This window comes from Leptosomus discolor, chromosome 1 (assembly GCF_034619465.1).
Source record: "Leptosomus discolor isolate bLepDis1 chromosome 1, bLepDis1.hap2, whole genome shotgun sequence".
Taxonomy (NCBI): domain Eukaryota; kingdom Metazoa; phylum Chordata; class Aves; order Leptosomiformes; family Leptosomidae; genus Leptosomus; species Leptosomus discolor.
The window spans coordinates 184,892,129-184,914,659 of NC_141391.1; the positions used below are offsets into that span (position 1 = coordinate 184,892,129).

Consider the following 22,531-nt stretch of genomic DNA (forward strand, 5'->3'; position numbering starts at 1 on the left):
ACGTCATTCATGTTTATACATACAACATTATGGAGAGAAGATAAATTTTTCATTTTAACTCTCAGGAAAAAACTGTTAACTTTTCAGATGCACGGTATGTTTTTTCTGGAACATTTAGAGCGATCACTGATAAATGGCTACAATAGCAATTCTATATTCACTTATTTTCTTATTAATACAACATTCCATTCGGCATGTCAATAACTGGTTTTGCCTATTAAATATTTTTAATTGAGATACTCTTTAATGAATCAGAATAAAGAAGTGGTTAGAAAATAAAAGATTCTCTTCTTAATCATAATTGTAACTAGCCACAACTTCCACTAAAACTGGTATGTACCATAACAAAAAGTTCACCAAAAAAAGACTGTTACAGACATCGCAGCAAGGCTGTAACTTTCACTAGTTTAAAATTTCAGTCTTCTACAGCTTAGGTTTGCCCCTTTTAATATCCACATTTAAATGAAATCTGCAATATTCGTCTTTGACTTAATCTTTTAACTATATCTCATATAGGCAACGGTAAAACATCATTTAAAAAAATAACAACTGCAGAACTTCCTTATTTTCCTCTCACCTGCAGTATTCAAAACCACATCACAGCCTAATGAGAAATGGAAGTCATTGAAAAACCACACTTCTTTCAGTGCTGTAAATTGAATACAATTGAACAACTAGTTCTACAGGTGTTTCAAGTTTAAAGGATGCTCTGTTTTACAGGTGTGGCCTCACTACCAGAGAAACACAGAAATGACATACAAGCAGCATTTGTCATCCTATCTATAATCTGGCACTAATACCAATACAATCAGACAGGGAGTCTATTCTGTTCCATTACAGCTAAATACAATGGAACCAATTCCTCCCAAAATACACAGGAACTGATTTCTGGATCTTCAAACAAAAACCATGAGTTGCATTTACTTCCTCTATCATAAGTTTCCAGTATTGCCTTGCCATTTTCCATTAGCACGGAAGAAACAAATAGTTTGAATCACAGTTAACCTACCTAATTTGCTGCATCCCAAACGATAACTATTTACCTGCAAGTTTCATCATGAAGCCTTAAATCAGGTAATTCCCATTGTCTTAGTTAAGTACAGAAAGTAAGAAAATAATTACTTACTAGCACATACTACGTAATGTTTCCCAAAACATTAAAATTCTGTTATTTTGAAAGTGCCACATATAAGAAACTACTACACAGATAAACTAGATGCTCCTGTACTTCACTTTAGCAGGCTATTAATATTTTTTCAATGAACTGCACTATGAAAAAGTAACAACTAATATTCTAATTTCTGAGAGTAACCTACTCAATCACCATAGCTGGTTCCAACTTGACACTGCTTCTAAACCACAAGTTATCAACTCACAATACTAATGTTTTGTGAAAATATATTACATGCTCCCATCTTTCCTATTCTCATATGAAAGCATAATCCCAAATCACTGTAGCATAATATTCTGCACAGGAACTATTTGTGATACCATCATCAGGGATTGCAGCATTAGATAAGAAAAAAAAAGTAACAGACTAATCCTAGCAAGGATTTTATTTTCTGCAAATATTCCTCATTCTAAACACACTTTAGAAACACCCAAATGATACTCTCCCCAATTCTTTTTTTTTTCTCCCAAACTTCTCCAGAAAGTGTTAGATGTCACAGTACTTACAATGGTGCTTCTGTGAAAAGCCCAAGTGTCAGCATGTACTGTTTTTTATTCCTTTTTTTTTTTTTTTAAAAAAAAAGATGACAGTAAAGAAAAAAAGACTACTTGTCTCTTGTACTATATTTATACAAAACTTCATCTTTTATCAATGCATGTAAATATGGTTCTTAGAAAATACACCATTGAACAGCTTATAACAGGTAGATAAACTTCTATTTCTTTACCTTTCAGACTTTCTCATTAAGAATTTTACATTTTTGTATTATGTGAAAAAGCAGTGGCAAAAATATTCTCGTTAAAGTCACTTAAAAATATCCTGCAAAACCAGCTGTTCTTAGTAGCTCATACAAGTTCCTAAGAAACTAAATGAATGGTCCCCTATTTCTACTCCTTTATACATCCATCGTCAACTCGAAGCACATTTAGGAACTGTGAGGAAAGCCTTGAGTCATTTTAAAAAAACATCTAAATGCCAAATCAGGTAAATAATTTTGACATTTCCTCAGTTCCGTAGGTTTGGGGGTTGTGGCAGAGGTGCTTGTTTTAAATACAAACTCCTATTAAATTTCATTGCCTAAAAAGAAGTAAGAAAATTACAAAGCAATGCATTACCAATTTTTCCAACAGCCCAATAGTGTTACAGCTTTAAGACGCAGAAAGCAATCATTCCAGACGAGGGTCATAAGCTCTTAGTATCACAAGATGAGTGAGGGAAGATAGAAGCAAACTTCCTCCTCCCCCTCATCAAAAGATGGGAAACTTCCGCTGTATTTGTTCAGTTTCCTGTGTTTAAAAAGGAAAAGGGGAAACTAACACAATTGCAAAAATTTCAGAACAGGAAGGTCTTCAGAAAACCCAAACTGTTCTTTCCCCACCATCACTACCCCCGAGACCCAAAAAAGAACTTGCATATCATCCTGACTACAGCGTACGTAGTAACAACAACTTGCTCTGACAGTGGCATAGGTGCCATTCCTATTTAGTTATCGTTCTGACATGCTGCCAAATTGACCTGAAGAATGCAAATAAAGGGTAGAGAAAGGGAAAGACAATTTTAACTCCCTAAAATGCAGACAAATCAGAATGTAACAATGGGACGTACAGAAGGCATTTCTCTAACTATAGAGCCTTGACCTTGCCAAGTAGTTCTAGAAATAAAAAATGTCCAAATTTACCATAAGGGAAGAGGTAAGTAAGCAGCTTTTCTACTAGGTTAAATGTAAGACAACTTACCTCTATCCAGAACCATAAATAATTAAAGCAAAAACCCAGAACAAGAATCCTTATCCTTTTAATTTTGAGTAATGATGCAAATTGTCCCTGAAATAACTGTTTCTGACATTTTTGGAACAAAAGGAAATTATTCTTGGTTAAAATAGATTATTTTCACTGTAGATAAATGAATTTTCTGAATTGTTCCAAATTTTTACAGAGTTTAAGGGTTTGCTTTAAATGCCAATGAGAATATTTTCCTTCCAACCCATTTTACAAAGAACATCACAGTAAAAGCCACTCTTACCAAAATTGTACTACCGTAAAATTCTATTATGCTAACCATAATCTGCAAATAATAATACATTTAAATACATGATTCACTTCAGAGATGTTTTTATTATTGCAACACAATGCATATCTCAAAAATATTTTTACTTTCTACAAATATGATTTGATGTAAAAAGTACACGTTGTAAAATCTTACTACATATTTAATGTTTTGTAGTCAATGCACGTTAGAACTATTTCTTTACCAGAAATAAGTCTGGTTTATATAGTGTGTATTTGGTATGTACACTTGAGAACTACCCTACAATAGCAACATAAGTGTATTTTGGATTAATCGAGTTCCTACTGGGTAGATTTACTAGACCACGCACCTTACATAAAATGCAACACCCTGAAAACTTCTTCTGAAACCAGGGAACCCTGGCACCATTCATTGTCCCACTCAGAGAACATCCCTAATTTAAAAATCTATGGAAGTACTTATTCACTTGCTTGAGACAACAGGTAACACACACACACCCCCCTCCAGTCTACATGTGAGGTAAAACACCACAGAAGCTTAATTATAATTCCTCCCTACTCTTCTGTAGAAGTGATATGCAGACATCATCAGCTTTATACTAGCTACAAATTTGACACTTCTACTGTCCTTATAGTGTCTGATTAAAAAGCAGAAGTACTGAAGTAGCCTCTTCACTGTTTCTGCAGGAAGGCAACTGATTCATTCTATTCATGTGCAACATATAATATTAAAATCAGGCCAACAGTGAGCCACTCTGACTACAGGTGAAATAACTTACTTATTTTTGAGATCACTATGTAAGGTAAAGTCTGAAACTGATTGATCTTAATGTTGTGGTAAATCAATAATTTTTAGAATGGCAGAAGAAAAGTAGGTTTGCTTACCTTTTTATATGCATGTATAGTTATGTTTGTATATGTACCGCTTACTCCAGTGCTGAAATAAGGGACTAAATACATGAAGACTAGAACCTCTAGCGGAAGTTTAAAGACAGCTAAAAAATCCCTACATAATCAGGGTGGCCTCAAACATACATGTAAATGCAAAAGCAAGAGATTGAAAAGGACATGCTTGAGAAAGGTTAGAGGAAAACTTCCTACTAACATTTGGTGATAACTGTATCCCTGATTAATCAGGACACTGGCATTTAGGTTTTAATTTATCTACACAAAAACATAACTACTACCACGAACAAAGGAAGCGCCTAATTACAATCTAAACTTTCAAAACACTTTTAACATAACGATACAGGAGATACTAAAACTTCCTATTCCAAGCTGAGAAACCACTCCTTTGTGAGAAAAGTTTTGTGGATCCATACTTCTAAGATAGAGGCTCACAGACACAAAGCATCTAGCCCAAGCCTGCAACCTTCAGGGTGAGAACTACAGTACATGAAAATAAACACCCTTTCGACCAGACACCTTCTGTGAAGTGTTCTTACCAAAAAATCTTGCCAACCGTAGGGAAGGTCGATGTCACACACCGCACTGCATTACTGAACAGGAATATTTAATATTTTCTAAGATTAAGATACATCTGCTTTACTGTAAGAGAAACACTGTGGTAGCTGTTCTCAAACTTTTAGTTAGGTAACTGTACCAGTTCAAACTCAGGACTGTGTTTCTCCATCAATAACCTCCTAATTACAGGTCACAGTAACTGCAAATGGAATATAAAGCGACTCCACCTGTAGACCACATTTCAACCTTGATTATTAAGAAAAGTAGGGTGCCACAGAGAATATCCTAAGAGGCAGATGACAGCTGAGAACCAGGTTTAAAATTCTGAAGCACTAATACAGTATAAGAGAGAGAGGTGGACGACCAACCATTTGCTCAAAAAGATGCCGCTCGCTCAACAATATAAATGTTATTGGTAAAAAGCATACTTTACAAAGGTTAAGAGGGAAAAAATCAGTCCTACAGATGATCGCATTTCATACTTCTATCAACATTTATTTATCTGTCTTTGTTTATGTTGGAGTCTGTATATTCTTTGACTCCTCAATTAATATCCGCATTAACATTTGAACATGAGGGCACAGAAAGATGCATGAAGATTGAAATACAAAGGGAAAAAGGTAAAGCAACAACGTCAGTCACATCCAGCATGTCAGTAATACTGTTCATTGGTATGATTCTGCTGAAACATACTTCCATGGGATTTCCTTCCTCTAAGGGAAGATGTTCTTGCCTTGTGTAGCAGGAGCTGGATTATTGCCAGGCACCACAGTTGTGGTCTCTGAACTGATCAGCACTTAAAATTTTAAGAGGTCCATAACAGCAACATGTTACGCTTAAAAGTAAAAAGAACAAACAAAAACTCTTAACTGGTACATTCTCTGACAGGCTTTTTTTTTTTTTTAAATACCACTTTAAGTACTTAAAAACAAAACAACAAAAAAATCACCACACCACCCCCCAAAAAAATCCCCAACTGACTTGGTTACAAGGAAATAAATAAAAACCATTACATAAGTAATGCCTCAAATATCCTAGTAGATGGCTCCTGGAATTTATCATCCTCTTTTTAGGCATTTCAGTTCCTACTGTAAGAGATACCAACCTATCAAGGATTTGAGCCTTGGCAGAATCTAATTTAACAGTATTTGTTTTCAAATGCGTCTCCATTCCTTCTCTAACAAAAGGTCTAAGTCTGTACTAAGGATTCTCTTGTTCCCTTACTGATGGTATGTTACAACATTTCCTAACCATGCAGCATTTTACACTTGCTTTCTTAAACTCTATTTTCAACCTTAACTGTCAATTTTATATTGCTTATAATCAGCCATACATCTCCTGTGTAATTATTATTAACTCCATGCTATTTGTACTCTTTTCACCAAATATCCTCATGGTACTATCATAATTTTGTTTGATTATGTGTCTTGATTACACAAGAATTTCTCATGGTCATGGGAAACGTTTTCAAGCATAATTCAGTCTCTTCTGCACTCACTCTACTTGTCTTAACACTTGTAACTTTTGGTATAATCCTTTGATGATTTCTACCATTTTACTTTCCATACTGCATTAATCTGTCTGTTGTTGCCTCCATCTTCAATGCATAATATTCTCTGAATTATGATGATTTTTGCATATATAATCCATATACACGTAAGCATTCTACGTGACAACCTGTGGCTACGAAAGCTGTCCTGTTCTAGGATCACTTCTGGCAAACAAAATGTCCTTACTCGACTTTCTTGAAAGTACCATAAAAATAACAACCTCTTTCATCATCACATACCTTCATTTTAAAACTCACTAAGATCCTCTCATCTTTCTCTCTCTTCCTCATTTAATATCCACATACATACTATGCTGAGACCTTCTGAAGATTTTACTAATTTGATCATTCTCATTAAATTGCTACTCCATTTTAAGTATTAGCCAAAACCCCTACTTATCTCCATCTGTAAATAACTTCCAAGAAGATAACAGAACTGTTAAGCCCTGAAAATGACCTGTGACAAGACTTGATCTACTGTAGTAAAAACTAGTTTGGGGGGGGGGGGGGGGGGGGGGGCGGGGGGGATATACCAAGAATGAATACTTGCCTAAATGTGTGGAGTCCTTTCCTGTATATTCTGTGTGCTGTTCTTCCTTCTTAGTCTATAATGGGACTTCCCTTCAGAAATTTAAAAGGCAGGCAACCGAAAAAACCCTCTCTTTTCAGAAAATTAACCATAAGGCAGTATGAGTAACTTATTAAACTTCATCAAATAAAAATAAACAAATAAATAAACAACAGCAGGAGTAGGCAATTCAAGACCAGAATCTGCTAGCTCGCCTCTGTAGCTAATGTAGGCAGTGGAACCGTGATGCAGGTCTCCACAAAAGCAGGTCTCTACAATTCAAAAAACCCAACAAAACAAAACAAGCCCTCACTGCCACCAAAACCCTAAAAGCCGAGCTCGTATCACTACTGGGGGGCAATGCCAGCAGCACAGCAGCCACTTAAGGGACAGCAGGACTGTCTGCTTGAAAAGGGATACCACAAGCTGCTATATAAGATAACAGCAATAATTTCTGATGTACATAGGCAAGCAAGAATGATGTTCTATGCTCTTTTTCCACCCTCCTCTACGCACTGAAGTAGGGCAAGAGGTAGAGAAAGGAGATACATACCCCTTTTAAATAATGTGTTGTTTTTATTCTCTGGAGACATCAGTGTGGCCGACAGCTTAAAAGAAAGTGGCAATAAGCGCTATTGCTAAACATAAATTTACATTATCTTTAATAAAAAATTAAAAAAATATTTAATAGCAAACTTAATTCCAGTCATAGCAGAAACAAAAACTATGTAGCTGTATGGTAATACTTGTATAACATGGTAGAAATTGCAGAGTTGCATGAAAAATATAGTTGTCCACATCTTCAACTAATTCATCTGCCCTCTATCCACTAACTGTTTTCATCAGAACAACTTACACTCCATAACTTGGAGTAGTTTTAAACAACAGCCATTTCATACACTCTGCTTACAGCAGGCTGAGTTTAAAAGTTCTCTTTCCAAACCACACAAGACTAAGGCCTGGGACAAGCAACAGTTTCACATCACAACAATCAAGAACTGTCAAAATAAAAGAGTATTTTGCATCTACTTCCACCTGTAAGATCCAAACTTGGTCTCTAAATCTTTGTTTGTAGGTATAAAAAAAAAATTCTTGGAACTTTTGAAAGTTTGCTCCTCTCCTGTTGAAAAGTCTCTTCCTCTCTCATTGAAAATGCACTTGTAACATATGTGTAGTATTAGAGGTCGGACAGAAAGTCCATGCAACCGGTCCCAAACTTAAGCTAACATCCAGTCTTGCATATGAGGTGTGTGTATATATATATATATACACATACAACAAAATTTATGCATTTCTTACGTAATTAGCATACAAAATATTCATAAACGTTACTAATTTCCTCAACGTAACAACAGCATTTGAAGAAACCCTTACTGTTCCACAACTGTATCCTTCTTAAGTGCAGCAATATCCATGAAGAAATATTTTCCAAGATGAGACCTTTCTCCCTGCAAGCTCTTTAAGAGATAAAATCCTTTATTTGATTATATGCAATTTTATACCTTTATGATATTTTAATATAAGGATAAAAGTAACAGTAATTGTGATGATGACAGATATTTTTTTAAACCAAAATTAAAATGGTAAATTCAGTGTTAATGAAAACTATAAACCAAGAACAGAAATTAATTCTGTTCACGCAGCACTGGTAACGCAAGCAAAGATGCAGAAGGACCACTAGAATGTTTGTACCAGTAAATCAGAACCTCACTGTAGAAAGCAGATGGTGCAACTCAAGTCAGAGACCACTCAGCACTTTATGAATAATGACAGCCTTCACTCAGTAGCAAGACAGCATCTGGGCCACAAGTCGATTAATATCCAGTGACCAATTTAAATGAGGAAGTTGGCCATTAAAGACTAACTTAGCAGCACTGGATTACATAATCCCTGCTTTTCCTTCTACAGTATCTATCCCATCCACCCTTCCAAACAGTTTCCCTCCAACATTCCCACATTCTCGTCTCCTCACCCAATGCATGAACACACCCAGCTCACTCTATATTCACTTTCCTTCCCTTTGCAATTCCACTACCTATGCTCAAGTGGTCTTCTCTCCCCCTCCCATTAAAATCCCTCCAAACACCTTGCCTCCCCTCTTCTTTGGCCTACAGGTGACTGAGAAGCAGCCTGTGTTATCTGGGCCAAGGGGAGGCAGAGTTAGCGTGGCTTCCCAGCTGGGTCGCTGACTACTCAGAGCACAAGTGTCTTCTGCCAGGCCAGCAACCTAGCAGAACACACGCATCTTAGAGCCTCCAAGCTGCACATCTGGATTAATTGGCTGCCTGGTCAGGAGATGTGTGTCTTCCTGACGGGCAGCTGACAAGTCAAGAAATACATGAAGTCTCTGAAGCCACAAACCATAGAAAACGGATACCACCTGAACCTAAAAAGCCTTAAGAAAAGAGACACGGCCCTGAAAGCCACTTCCACTTGATGGCTTCTACAGCAGACTCCTGCCCAACGCACCCTTTAAAGTTTTTTTCCTTGCTAAAGCAGGCATATTTTCTGTTAATATACATGGTCCAGATCTTACACACATGACCTTTACAAGCACACTGCAGGACTGACACAAGATGCCACCACTTTCAGCCCAGCTGTGAAGAGGAATGAGATTCTCCCTAAGTAGACCTACTGAGAATTCCACATGGGCAGAAGTCCACAAACATAGCTCTTACAACAGACCTACAGAAGCACCATGTCACCATAAAACTAACAAGAGTATTTTTGCTTTCTACCAGGCACATCAATTTATGGACAATCAACATTTTAAACTGCATCACACACAAACCCATACAGAAATATATCAGCACATTTAGGGAAGCTGTGTGTTTGTTTACAGTTACATACAGAACAGTAGATTATTTTTAAGTCACTTTTTTCTTTGATCTTACTTAAGAAGTACTTTCTTGAACAGCTGGACTAACTCTGTTCAAAATACAATAAAACCGCTTATTAGGAGAATGAACGCTACTACAGAAAAATGGGATTTGTGTACTGGCAATATAAAAATCTAAACAGAAAAAGAATGTATTCATCTATGACAAAAAACACCTTTCTAGGAATGTAACTATATTTCAGTAATAACACTGTATTGACTTCAGGATATATTAATGAAACAACATTAAACATGATAAAGTCATTGTCAGAAGTATTGTATTTTGATTTTCCAGACTTTTACTATGATTCCATCTGCATTGACTAACATAATATCTTTCTAGTAATAACTTTGTGTTATATAAACAGATAAGCACATGGCATTAAACAGGATAACAAGTTTAGGTAAGTTGGAAGGAAATACAGTACTTCGAAGCATTTAAGAAAAAAAAAAAGCTTACTGAAAGTATTCCAAGCTGCACGGTAGTTAGGACCTCGTATATTCTCCTAATCAAATTAAACACAATAACTCACTACAGGGGTCAGCCTTTGCACATAATCATGAAAAAAAAAATTGTTTTTCCATACCTTAGTTATAAAAATGACCTTGGAAGAACAAGCAAAATACACACCAATGCTGCAATGCCTGACTGGGTCTGCAGAGTACCCAAAAGCACATTTTTCAGGTGTGTGAAATATCCCTTAGATATTTGTCTGGATCCTGTGAATTCTGCATGTCCACAGCTGCAGATTTTTTTTCAGGTACCATGGAATCTATTATCATTTTGCTGTAAAAGACAGTATTTTACTGTTGCTAGGCACCTGACATTTAGTGCTTTGTACTCTTGCCCTTTTACCTGCGTACACCTTTTCTTTCCTTCAACTTTCTTTACAATTAGGAATTCATTTGATTACAGTAAATATTCCATGTGCAGTCACTGCGTACAGATATCAAGGGGTCAAGGCACAGAAGATGAATTCTGGCTTGTAGCCAAAGATTGAGAAGATGACGATTAGCAGAGAATGAGAGACAAAAAGACCTGTGAGCTAGGCAGCCAGGGTAAGCAGTATTGCAACAGTGAATCCCCCTCAGCCCACAAGCAAAGGACAGGATTTCTGAATTGGCCCACATGGGTAGCACCATGGACACCAAGACAGTGGGGAAAGGATGCCCAGAAAGCACACTCAAAACCTCCTCAGAAATAACTAATATTGAGATTAAGCAATTACCATGTTGAACAATGAGTCAGATCTATGTGTATATACATATGAGGGGAAAAAGGTATCTTGCAGTGATAGAACAGAATAATACTGCCATGGAATTTATTCTCATTTACCACAGAGAGCACAAGGCTCTATTATGAAGAATATTCTCTAGAGACAAAGTTAGGCTTGCACATTCATACTTAAATGAGGTCATTCTTGATTTTTTTTCACGTATTTACTGTGCAACTGTAGCATTATATGACCATATACTGTTAGAAATGTGAATTCTCCTAGGTTTTCAAATATGGTACTGGGGGGAGAAAAGTGTCCAAGAAACAGCTCTGTAATCTCCGGTGTTTCAAAGCTCTACCATCCTCCCCAAAATTACATAGGACATATGTGAATTCTGTAACATGGCGCTGTTTACCTGGCCATTGCCTGGATTCTACATCATTTAATAGAGGTCACTAGAACCTAGATACTCCTGAGCAAAATAGCCATGTAAGGGAAGAACTGTGCCTAAGTTTATTTCCACAAGTTTTCTTTTAATACAAATATACTTTTTAAAAAACCAAACAAACCCCTGCACACAGTTCTACACCTATCCTACGTCATAATCATTGTTAACATCCTCAGAACTTGCCAGATTTACCCCCAAAGTAAACTATTTCCATTTATCTTAATTAAGCCCCTGGGATGGATCCCAAATGAAAAGTTACCCCAACACATTATGTCTCAGTAATACACATTGTTACAGCACTTCAAAGTGCTTCAAAGAACTCTAACAGAGCTTCTCGAAGTTAGTCATGTGATTTAGTGATTTACACAGTTGAGAATCTCTACACATGGATTATCATGGAAGCATAGCAACCTTTGGACTGGGAGGCAGAGGCCAACCAGCAGACGTCACCGCACGTAACAATGGAGAAATGCATGCAGCCATAAGTATGACCATCTAAACTTCAGCATACAAACATATGAAAAGTCCAGCAAACACTGTGAGAGAAAAGGTGCCTCTGAAACAGAGTCATTGCCTTACTTTAGAGCATTTTAATGTATTTTAGGCAGCTATAGATTGACAAGTAACACTGTAAATTATTCTGAAAGACTACTACTCTCAACAGTTGCTCCTCCCACACCAATAAAAACGGAAAATAGCATGAACACAGCTCACTCTTGCAGACAAACATGCTCCAGCGCATCATTCCACACAACTCCACTCTAACAGTATGCAACCCCTTTTGCAGCATAGCTGGCTTGCTACAATCTATCTGGAGTTAAAATAAATAGATGCACATTCAGTTTAAAGATAGGAAAGCAAAAAGTAGAGAACTCTGTGTCACTACCTTGTTGCTGAAAATCTAATTCAGGTCTGTTTAGACTTGAACTTGTTGCTCCAAGGAGACTGTATTTTAGATCTGATACCTAGCTCACTAATCTAGCGCCTCAGGCAAAGCCTAAGCTCACTATTCTGGGTACCATCTTGCTGTTTTATTATCCTTCCTTAAGATAAGCTTCTTTCTTTCAACCGTTCCAATATTTCTCTGCTTAGGTATCCCAAGTTTATTTATTCCCTAAAGAATAAAGATTGTTCTTCCTCTCATCTATGCTATATTTTCTGCTTCTCGACACTGCAGAGGGCAAACACGCTTATGAATAGTTTTATTTTCCTCATATATTCCTAATTTATATTCATTTTCAAATATTTAAGATATGACATAGAAGGATGAAGAGACACAATCCCTGCATTAAAGAGCTTACAGTCTCACACTTCTCTGCGAGATAGGTAAACAAACATCAGTATACTCACTTTATAAATATGAATAAAAAGATGGCAAATGATTTAACTAAGGCCACAGAATAAATATGTATCAAACTGATAACCAGAAACAATATCATGTGATGGGATCTCTGGCCTATACCCAATTCCCTCTGTGAACTATATGTCTTCTAATAACATGGACTGGTACTACAGTTACTCCAAGTAGTCCCATTTGAGCTGCAAGACACCACTGACACTCTGAACAAGCATTTTAAAACAAAACACAGCAAAACAAAACACAGACAATCCATTCTCATAATCTGTTACATACTTAAGTTTTCAGTTTTCCAACTCACAGAACATAACATTATCCTGTTTTATTTTTCAGACACTGCTTCCTCAGCTATTGATTATAGAGAAACCTTAAAAGATAGTAAATAATAGTAGCCCCCTTTTTGGGCTAAATGGATGGTTTTAACTAAGGCTCAGGAAGAAGAAATTTGCCTGCCAGAACTGGATTCTAGCATTATCAGGAGGGGAAAAAAACAAAACAAAACAAAACAAAAAAAGGCTTCACTGTTTTTCAATTTCATTCCTATTTGACATGCACTCTCAAAAGTAATGGTCTGAAGTTCTGTGTAACTCTAGTACCTCACCTGTAAAACTTAACAAATGATACTTCTCTATTTTATTACCGTGAAAAGTGGGGAAGGGGGTTAGGAAAGAAAAAAAGGAGTATGAGAGTCTTATCTACTGAGGTTTATGTGCAAATAAACAACGTAATTACAGCCTACTAGCTCTAAAATAAAATAAAAAAGCCCGCCACTTTTCTTAGCCCAGGCTTATTCCACTTCACAAGGAAAGAAGCAATAACCTTGCATTCCATATGCATTTTTGATCTTGTAATATGCTTACCGTTTATCCAAACCTAAGACGTTACCACAGCTATTAATAATTTTAAAGCATAAATTAATTTTGATACTGTTTCAGTTAAAGATTAGAAAATGGTCTTAACATATAAACTTCCCACCAATTATTAGAAGACTCAGTAGGTCCTGAAGTCACCACAGTTGTTATACTGTTGCCAGAAACTTGCTCTTTGTAGGTTACTAGTTCTGACATCTGTCTAGATAAGCTTTCAAGTTAAACAATCAGAATTCTGTATTAAAACTGAAGAACAACATTCACCCCTCCCCAAATAAACCAATATATTTCAGCTTAGCAGCAGTGATTTAGGTCATTTCTAACAAAAAGCTTGCAGAAAAATAATCAGGAAGAGAAAATATGTTAACATTCATCACACTAATTTTTCACTACATTTTTCAGCAGGAAGGAGTTGTTTACCCCCTGAAGGAAAAGCTCAGAAACTTTGATAGAGGCCAAACTCATCTGCATAGTGACTAGTATCACAACAAAAGTCTGAGTGAGCAATTTTAAAGGTAGATACGTTTCCTTTCACCTGCTGCTTGCTCTCCTCAGAAGAGGCCTAATGCAAATTTTGTATTATAAAAGGTCTGTTTTCTTTTGAGCAGATTCCCAACAACATCTAACCAAATAAATAACTTCTATTGAAAGGCACTCTAAGATTTCAACAACCAACATATTTAATTACCCTAAGTAAAGCTTTATAGCATGAACAGTAACTAGTCTTGATTGTGAATATGTTGACTGTATGATTACAGTACAACTAAACCAACATTCCCCCTCCAACTACGTAAAATAGTCGCTTCAGACTTAAGAGCAAGGCCTCAGACGTCTAACTGAAACACACATTAACAATTCTTGAGGGGGGAAAAATAACTTTTTTTAAAAAAAAAAAGTCATAAAAATGTCAGCCATGCATTTGTTTCCTGTCTTGCCAATGACTGCAGGACTCCTGACAAAATTAAGCGCAACAGATTCTGCAGGTGAAGTCTGTGGTGTTGCAATAAAAGTCTGTAGCTACACGAGATGAAAGCCTTCATTCCATTACAGTGTTACTCAAGGATGGACAGAACCTGTAAGGTCATCTGGTCCATTTCTCTGCCAGTCCGGGCTCATTACCTGTTGCACGCGTATTACTGTCCTGACCAGGCTAGTTCTGAATGACCCGTGGTGTGGGTTTCCCCCCTACTCCGCCCAGCATGCTATTCAGAAGGTACACAGGTATATCTTGGGGGGGTTCTTGCTGCTATCTGCTCTGAATTTTCTTCCTCGGTTTCATCTCAGCTTACACATTAACACAGTCTCTTATTTTATTTAAAGATTTTCTCCCTTTTAAGTATTTAGGCCCTTCAAAATGCTTGTAAGATAACATTTCCCCTTCTCGCCCAAAATGTTAATTTAGTCAAGCAAAACATATTTATTTCTCAAAATTTTTTTAATCAATTAGTGCCTTCAGCCTTCTTAACATCTTGTTGCTTTTCTCCAAGCTTCTGCTAAGTTGCCCCACCTGTTGCAAAGGCTCTGAAAGTAAAACGGGACTCCAAACACAGTCACACAATCTCATACAAAAAACTCATCTCCCACTTGTTCAAAGCCTCTGTGGATGCAACCTAAACTCATTCTGATTTTCACAAAGTCTATATATCATATTGCAGACTGGGGCCTGTTCTTCCCGTCAGAAGCATGCACAAATCCCTTTCATATGAAAGGGAGTTGGGTGCACACAACTGACAGGATTATCAGGCCCATGGTATCACTCCTATCCCTTTTTCAGCAATACTGCTTTCCAGGTTATTCCCTCACAATGAATACCTGTTTTGGATTACTCTCCCTCAACTGTTTTAGCTTGCATTTTCCAAACTAAATCTCATTTGTACTTTCCAACAATATGCTTGATTTCTTTAGACAACCTTTTCTTTTCTGCCCTGACTTGTGTTTAACTCTTCCCACTATCGTTCTCTGCTAATGTCACAAGCGTACTTACTATTCACCTTCTCATAAAGTTAATCAATCCAGACACTAAATACACCTAAAATGGCTAAACTTGTATTACTACATGCATATGTAAGCACTGATGTTACTCTTTTAGCACTAAAGCTGCTGTGACTCACCAAATCTATTCTTTATATTTTGTTCTATTTTTGTTTATGGTCCTTCAACCAATTTTTTATTCAGATGACTATCCATATACATACATAATTTGTTAATGAGAGATTCTGAGAGGTATTTGAATTTTAGAAAGTATGTAAAATATTACTACAGCTACAACTTTCTCTTCATCCACTGGGGCCTTGAACCTGCAATCAGATCTGGCAAGCAAGCCAGTCCTGTACTTCTCCATACTCACTGATCTGTGTGCAGATGCTGTTGCAGTATCAGGTCCTAATTTTAAACACTGAACAAGAATAACAAAGAAAACTCTTTTAAAGTAATTTTGCTTGGAAAATTCCAGGCTGCTTATTATTGTTTTCCTAATATTTCTGCCATTATTTTACTAGGAACAGAATCTCTTAAATGTATCTAGTTCTTCAGCTCATGCCTTTTTGTGTCCTCCTGGCCCCCTCCCCTTTTTTTTTTTTTAAAGAAATCAGTACTATTATGCAATTTCTTAGTGGCATCTTGAAGATCAAATGACTTACAAATATCTTCAGATCTTTCAAGAATCCCCTCTGTTTGCTGTCAATAACTATTTCCTTTGGTCCTGAACTGCTCACACTTTTCCATCCTACTATATATGAAATTTCAGGAAATTCAGCATAGTGGCTTGTCTGTATTATAACTTTATGCAACTTCTCATTTAAAAACTGACCTCTTTCTTCTCTACTTGACTTCCCCTTACCTCCCCAGTATTTACAACAGCAAATTCTTATTCACCTTTAACTAGTATTAACTCATTTCTGCTGCCTTTACCAGAAGCTTACATTACACATCTGCTTCCCACCTTTCAGAAATCCTCTGCAGAACTGAGACTTAAACTTATTTTACCTTAACACTTAGTCCTTTCACATAATTTCTCTTAATGCAGATAAACACCTTTTAAAAGCAAACTGATTTTTAATTGTTAGGCATACTTCATTTGCGCATTTAGTTTGCAAAGTCTCCCTCCCCAAGAACAGATGAAGACTCACAACAGAAATAAATGTATTGCTCACGCTTACAGGAAACCCAACAGAACCTTATACTAATGTATGGTCACATCAACCCAATTCTTTGTAGGCCTGTAACCTAATCAACCATTAACATAAAAACCAGCCTACATTTCATGTTAACTTTCTTTTCACCTACTGTATGTTTACCAATGCACAAAAACGTAGAAGCATGCCCACATTACTGATGTTTACATTTATTACCCCATATTAAAATATTTTCATTAACATTATAAAATAATCTTTAGAGAAGCATTTAGAAAATGCTTTACTAATTCACCTCAATTGAGATGAAACATCTAATTTGCACTACATCCAAGGGAATTACACTCTCTGATGCTGTAGAGACTTACAGAACTACATTAACAAGTACAGTCTATCAATGGTTATCGGCACTGTGGCTTTTGACTGCTCACTAAGAACCACAGTGCATAAATTACTTCACCTGTCAGACGGCTCAAAGCAACAAAGGCACAAAAGTTTGAACGGTTCAGACTTTCCCTATTATAAATAACTTTTTCCAGTGAGAGAAGAGAGAGGGCAGTGCAAGGGAGAAGGGGTAGACAGGACTACCTATCATGTATTCAAGTATCACCTATCATAAAGCCCATCAGAATTATATCAGAAGTTTAAACAATTCTCATCTTTAATGAAGCTTAACATACATTCCCAAAGACACCCAGCAAAATCTCACAACAGTCAAAATGAAAAAGTTATTTAAACAGACACGCCTCGCAACTGCCTAGAAAAACCATAACCCAATGACTGTTTTGCAAAATGTTCGGTTTGATCAAGCCAACGGGACTACTGACATCACACAAATAATTCAACTTTTTAAATTATTTACACAGTAATTTTAAGCCAAAATGACAGCATTATTATAGAGATAACAGCAAAACGAGCAAGTGGTCCATGTAGCTTGAGATCTTATCTCAGCGAACATGGTATGCCAGATGTTTCATAGAAAGAAGCAACTTTCATCACAAATCATCATGAATCCAAATCTGCAAATGTATTCATGTAGGTGCACACCACTGAATCCCTCTAAATTCAACAGCGTCCCATCTGCCATGCAGATCCCCCGCTTTACAGAACGCACAACATACAATTGGATAAAAATTTACAGAAAAGTTGATAGGCCTCAATTTGTTTGGCTTTGTTTCCAAAGTCATTACAATAGTGAGGCCAAGATTATAGTCATACTTGAGACTCAAGAGGAACTTTTTTTTTTTCCAAGGGTAATTGCTCAGCAGTTCATGAAAATCTAGCCCTGTAAGAAACCTCAGGTAATGTTCTTCAACACAGATAAACAAGACCCTTTTTACAAATTTATCACCACAGCATTTTTCTTTCCCTATAACCAAATCCCCCCCCCAAACCTTCTAGTTTAAAGCTAAATGAACGTTAACCTAGCAGAGATACATGTGTATATATACAGTCTTATTACTGCACATGTAAGGAGGTGAACTCAGCTGGGAAACAGTTCACATCAAACTTAGATTATGTCTGAAGCAACAGTGAGTAAAGCAGTAATTTAGAAAAACCAAAAACAAAAAAAAACCAAAAACAACCACTAAAAACCAATCCACCCCACAACCAACAACCTTGACAGTTTATTTCAGAACAGCCTACATAAATCACAGAGATTATGATAAACCAGACATTTTTAAAGATTCTTCATCTTAACTGTTTATCAACTTTTTTCTAAATTCCAAATAAATAAAAAACCTTTTGATTATTTGTATGTAATCATTTACACGTATTTTCAACAACTGTATTTTCAATAATGTCAATACCAGCATGCTAATAATAAAAAGAACATTTTTGTATGTCTGATTCTAAATTAAAAAGTAGTATCTTATTAAAAATTTACAGTCATTAGAAAGCTAAATTAACATTAATTGTGCTAACTGTCACAGCATATAAATGCTTTCAAAATACAGATGAAAACACAAATGACATACAACCTTCTACTGCGAAAAGTTAGGCCATTCAAACACAAAATATGGAAATAAAAAGGAAAGGGTAAAAATCAAAACCCTATCATTTTCAAATTATATGTAAAATCTAGTCAAGTAATAGACTACACGGTCCAACAGAAAAACTCAAAAAGCAAAAAACTGCTTTCTGTGATCCAACAAATCTTCAGCAACACTGTCTCAATACTATGTAGTAGGAGAAAGAAAAAAAAAAAAAAACACCACCAAACCACAACAGAGAAAACAGAAGGACATCCTAAAGTGAGCTTCCCTTCATTCTAAGGCCTGCTAGCAATGATAAACTTTGCTAAAGCTATTAACAATGGTAATTTCTTTTCTTAAGTCTGGATCTTAAAGCAATCATATGTCACTACCAAAAAAAGAAAAATTCACTAACTACAGATATCTGACTAAGGTTTTCCAGACATCATTGTAACTCAATAACTGCTCCACTGTGCTATGAACTCTACAGCTTCAAGCTGGAAGTCAATCTAGGACAACCAATAGAAAGCGCACCTGTACAATTACTGCATTTCCTAATTCAGAAGGCCAAACTAGAGACAGATAAAGCTTGTGTGTACTCAGACCACCAAAACAGAAGTCCAAAAGCCCATACATCTTCTGTACGTATTGCACATCTGTATTATCAGTAATTGCAATGAAAAATATCATTTATACAATTCAGAAACAGAAAACTACGTTCCTTAACCAACATGCATAAAACTTTATTCTAAATGAAATATAATGGTCTATATATAGGATCTAAAAACACTGTATAGGCAATATTTTTAAAATCTTTCACACAAAGAATAATCACCAAAAGTGAATAAAAATTATTTTAAAAACCCCCCTCATCTAGTAACTGAGAAGTACCACACACACTAACCTAAAAATATTCAATAGGAACTCCATGCTACATTAAAAAATAATCTGCATTACAAAAAATAACCTGTATCATTTCAAGGAATGCAATCCTATTTTTAAAAACTGCAGAAACCCACTATTTTGCAAGTAATAGAAAAAATTATTTACCTCTTTGTACTCTAAAATAAAAAATAATGTATGCTGCTGGTAACTGATAACAATATAATTTATCCAAAGCAGTCTACCTTCCTGCAGATGCATTTTCATTCAATGTCTGACCCCACTGAGCAGTAAACAAGTTTACATGTATCAACACATTTCAGTGCTCCAAAAATTAAGCTAAGTTTCTGTAACTACAATAACACGATCTCTTACTAAGTCCTTTAGTACTGTCGTTCTAAAACAATCAATAAAAATGGCTCTGACATATATTGTTTATATACTTGGGATCCCTTCAAAGTTTAAGGTTTGCAGATGGAAAATATAAATAAAATAACTACAAAACAGAATTGCCTTTAACTGATCACTGCACCAGACCAGTAAGGAATTACAAGTTCTTTCTGCTTTATTTTATAGCATTTTTTAAAAAGTAGGGATATTTTTATTATTGCACACACTGAAAACTGAACATAATCCCACACTCAAAAATACTACTGCAACAGCTTGGTAGCACTCACCGCAAGTAATACTGTTTTAAAGCGAAGGCAGCGTTAGAACAACTTCTGGGAAAGTTAAACTCCTCTACAATTTCTCCCCACTGATTCTTCTCTGATACCTGTCAAAAACAACACACAGGCCGAGATACACAACGTACACAGAAACACGTCGTTGACAGCGAACGTCACAAAAAAACACGAGCTGCCATGAAGCAAGTAGATAAATATATAGAAAGAAATAAACACGAATGTATATGGGATTTAGGACTATATATTTTACTGACAGTCGGCAATCTCCTTCGGGGATAATCCTGCTCCCCACCGGTATTTTACTTTCTTTATTTTTTAATATACACGTTAATTTTTTTTCGGGGGGGGGGGGGGGCGGCCGGGAGGCTTGGTATTGTTTTGGGGTTTGTTTGTTTTTGTTTTTACTGCCTGGACAATAACCAATCGGGAGTCCCTCTGTCGCCCCCTTTTAAATCTTAACGCGGTCCGTTAAAAACCCAAAGAAGTTTAAAATAATGCGGGGAAGTGCTGGCGGGGGCGCCCCCTGGCCTCCGGGGCGCGGGGGCGCCGTCCCGGGGGGTCCCCCCAAGACAGATCCACAGGCACAGAGAGGCCTTTCTTTTGAGGCCTACATTTCTGTCCCTAGCCTTGAAGCCTAAAGATGGCTATTTGATTACACACCGTCTTGGGTGCCCCTTTTGTTATTTTTCTGCGGGAAGGGCTCGGAGGGCAGCGCCCGGCCCCCCCCGGCTGCGAGGATCGTTTCCTAGCCCGTGCTCCGTGCCGATTATCGATGTTAAACATGCCCGCTAATTTTGAGTTGCACTAAAACTGCACTCAGACTCTCTCCTCTCTGTCTCTCCCTCTATGAGAGAGAGGGAGACACACACAGAGCTGCCACCGCCAGCGAGAGAAGCTGCCTCTCGCCGACCGGAGCTCTCTGTTCCCTCCTGGCTTCTCCCGGGAAGGGGGGGCAGGGGCGAGGGGCTCCGGCGGAGGCGGGAGAGGCACGAGCGGGGTGTGCGCCGTACCCCCGGATCCCCCTTCATCGCTCCACCGACAAGGCCAAGCCACCAACCTGCCTGTCTGCTCGCTTCCTTCTTCCACCCCCCACCTTCTCTAACCGGCTTTAAATAGGACGGTTCCCGGCCACCCCAGCTCCCCCCGCCGCCCCCGGGGGTCAGAGGAGACTTTTGGGAAGAGGTTAGTGGGAGGGAAACCCAAATTAAAACTTCCACTCACCTTCCCAAATCCGCCTAAAGTGGTGACTCTGGTGTAGAGAGCGTGAAGATCCAGCTCCTTCCCACCCACCACGGGGATCTTCTTAAAAGGAGACCTGCCAAAGGAGATACACACAAAACACCACAACTTGTCAGCTCTGCCCCCTTTTCTCCCCTCGCTGGGGCTGCCGTGTCCTTCAGGGAAGGGGCTGGAAGTTGGATCTGGTCGGTTTAAAAGCCTCCCCCCCTCCCGTTCCATCTCCCCATTTTCCTCACCCTCTGCTGTGGTGAAACTGCCGCAGCTCGTCCAGGAAAGCGAGTCCCTTTCTCCGCTGGTCTGCGTGGTTTTTACCCGTCGAATTTGCCATTTTTGTATTAAAAAAGGTTCTCGTAAAAAAAAAATCCAATTTAAAAAAAAAAACGGCCGACAACAACAACAACAATCCCCGGCTCCTCCTTGTCTTTAAGAGACCCAGGTGCCCGTGCTCGGCCGGGGATCAGCCATGGAGAGGGGCTTGTTTAAAAAAAAGTTTAAAAGGAATAAGGGAGCCCAGAGAGTGTGGTAATTGCGAGTCCTGTCTCCACACAACACACAGGCAAAGAGACAGGGAGGGAGAGGGGCACCTCTCAGTAATTCCTCCTCCCGCTGCTGCTGCCTCTCTCAGCACCACAAACCCAACCGATCCAGCCTGCACATGAGACTCAACATGGTGCTGCTGGATCACACAATGAATTGGGTTACTGTTGTGGTGGGGTGGGGGGGGAGCCGGAGTGAGGTATTGACAGTGTGTGTGTGTTACAGCCGCGGCTCCATGCGATCTCCCTCTCCCTCGCTCGCTCGCTCCCTCGCTCGCTCTCTCGCACACACACACTGTACAGCTACGGCAGCGGCGGCGGCGGCGGTGGCGGCGGCAGCGGGATTCACTTCTCTTCTCTCTCAGACAAAAAGATCTGAGGCCGCCGTGCTTCTGCCTGGACGAGAGCGCAACACAGCGGACCCCGGAGGCCGGTCCCGGTACTGCAGAAGGCAGCTCTAAAGGCAAAAGCCAGCACAGCCCCAGCAAGCAGTTCCTGGCGGGGAACAATAGGCTCCTCTCGCCGCTAAGGGC

At 38.0% G+C, this 22,531-nt stretch overlaps 1 protein-coding gene across 2 annotated transcripts in view; it reads right to left on the reverse strand.

The window, feature by feature from the left end:
- Window positions 1-21,810, reverse strand: part of ARID2 (AT-rich interaction domain 2) — a 104,197-nt gene extending 82,387 nt beyond the window's left edge. Inside the window, exons 1-3 of one of the 2 annotated variants that reach the window (XM_086480405.1) lie at window positions 21,699-21,810; window positions 21,445-21,538; window positions 20,215-20,312 (exon numbers count right to left, since the gene is read on the reverse strand). In XM_086480405.1, the coding sequence (XP_086336531.1) occupies window positions 20,215-20,312; window positions 21,445-21,538; window positions 21,699-21,790 (284 nt within the window). In that variant the 5' untranslated portion in view covers window positions 21,791-21,810. The other variant, XM_086480399.1, reaches the window with a different exon arrangement.
- Between the last annotated feature and the right edge of the window lie 721 nt (window positions 21,811-22,531).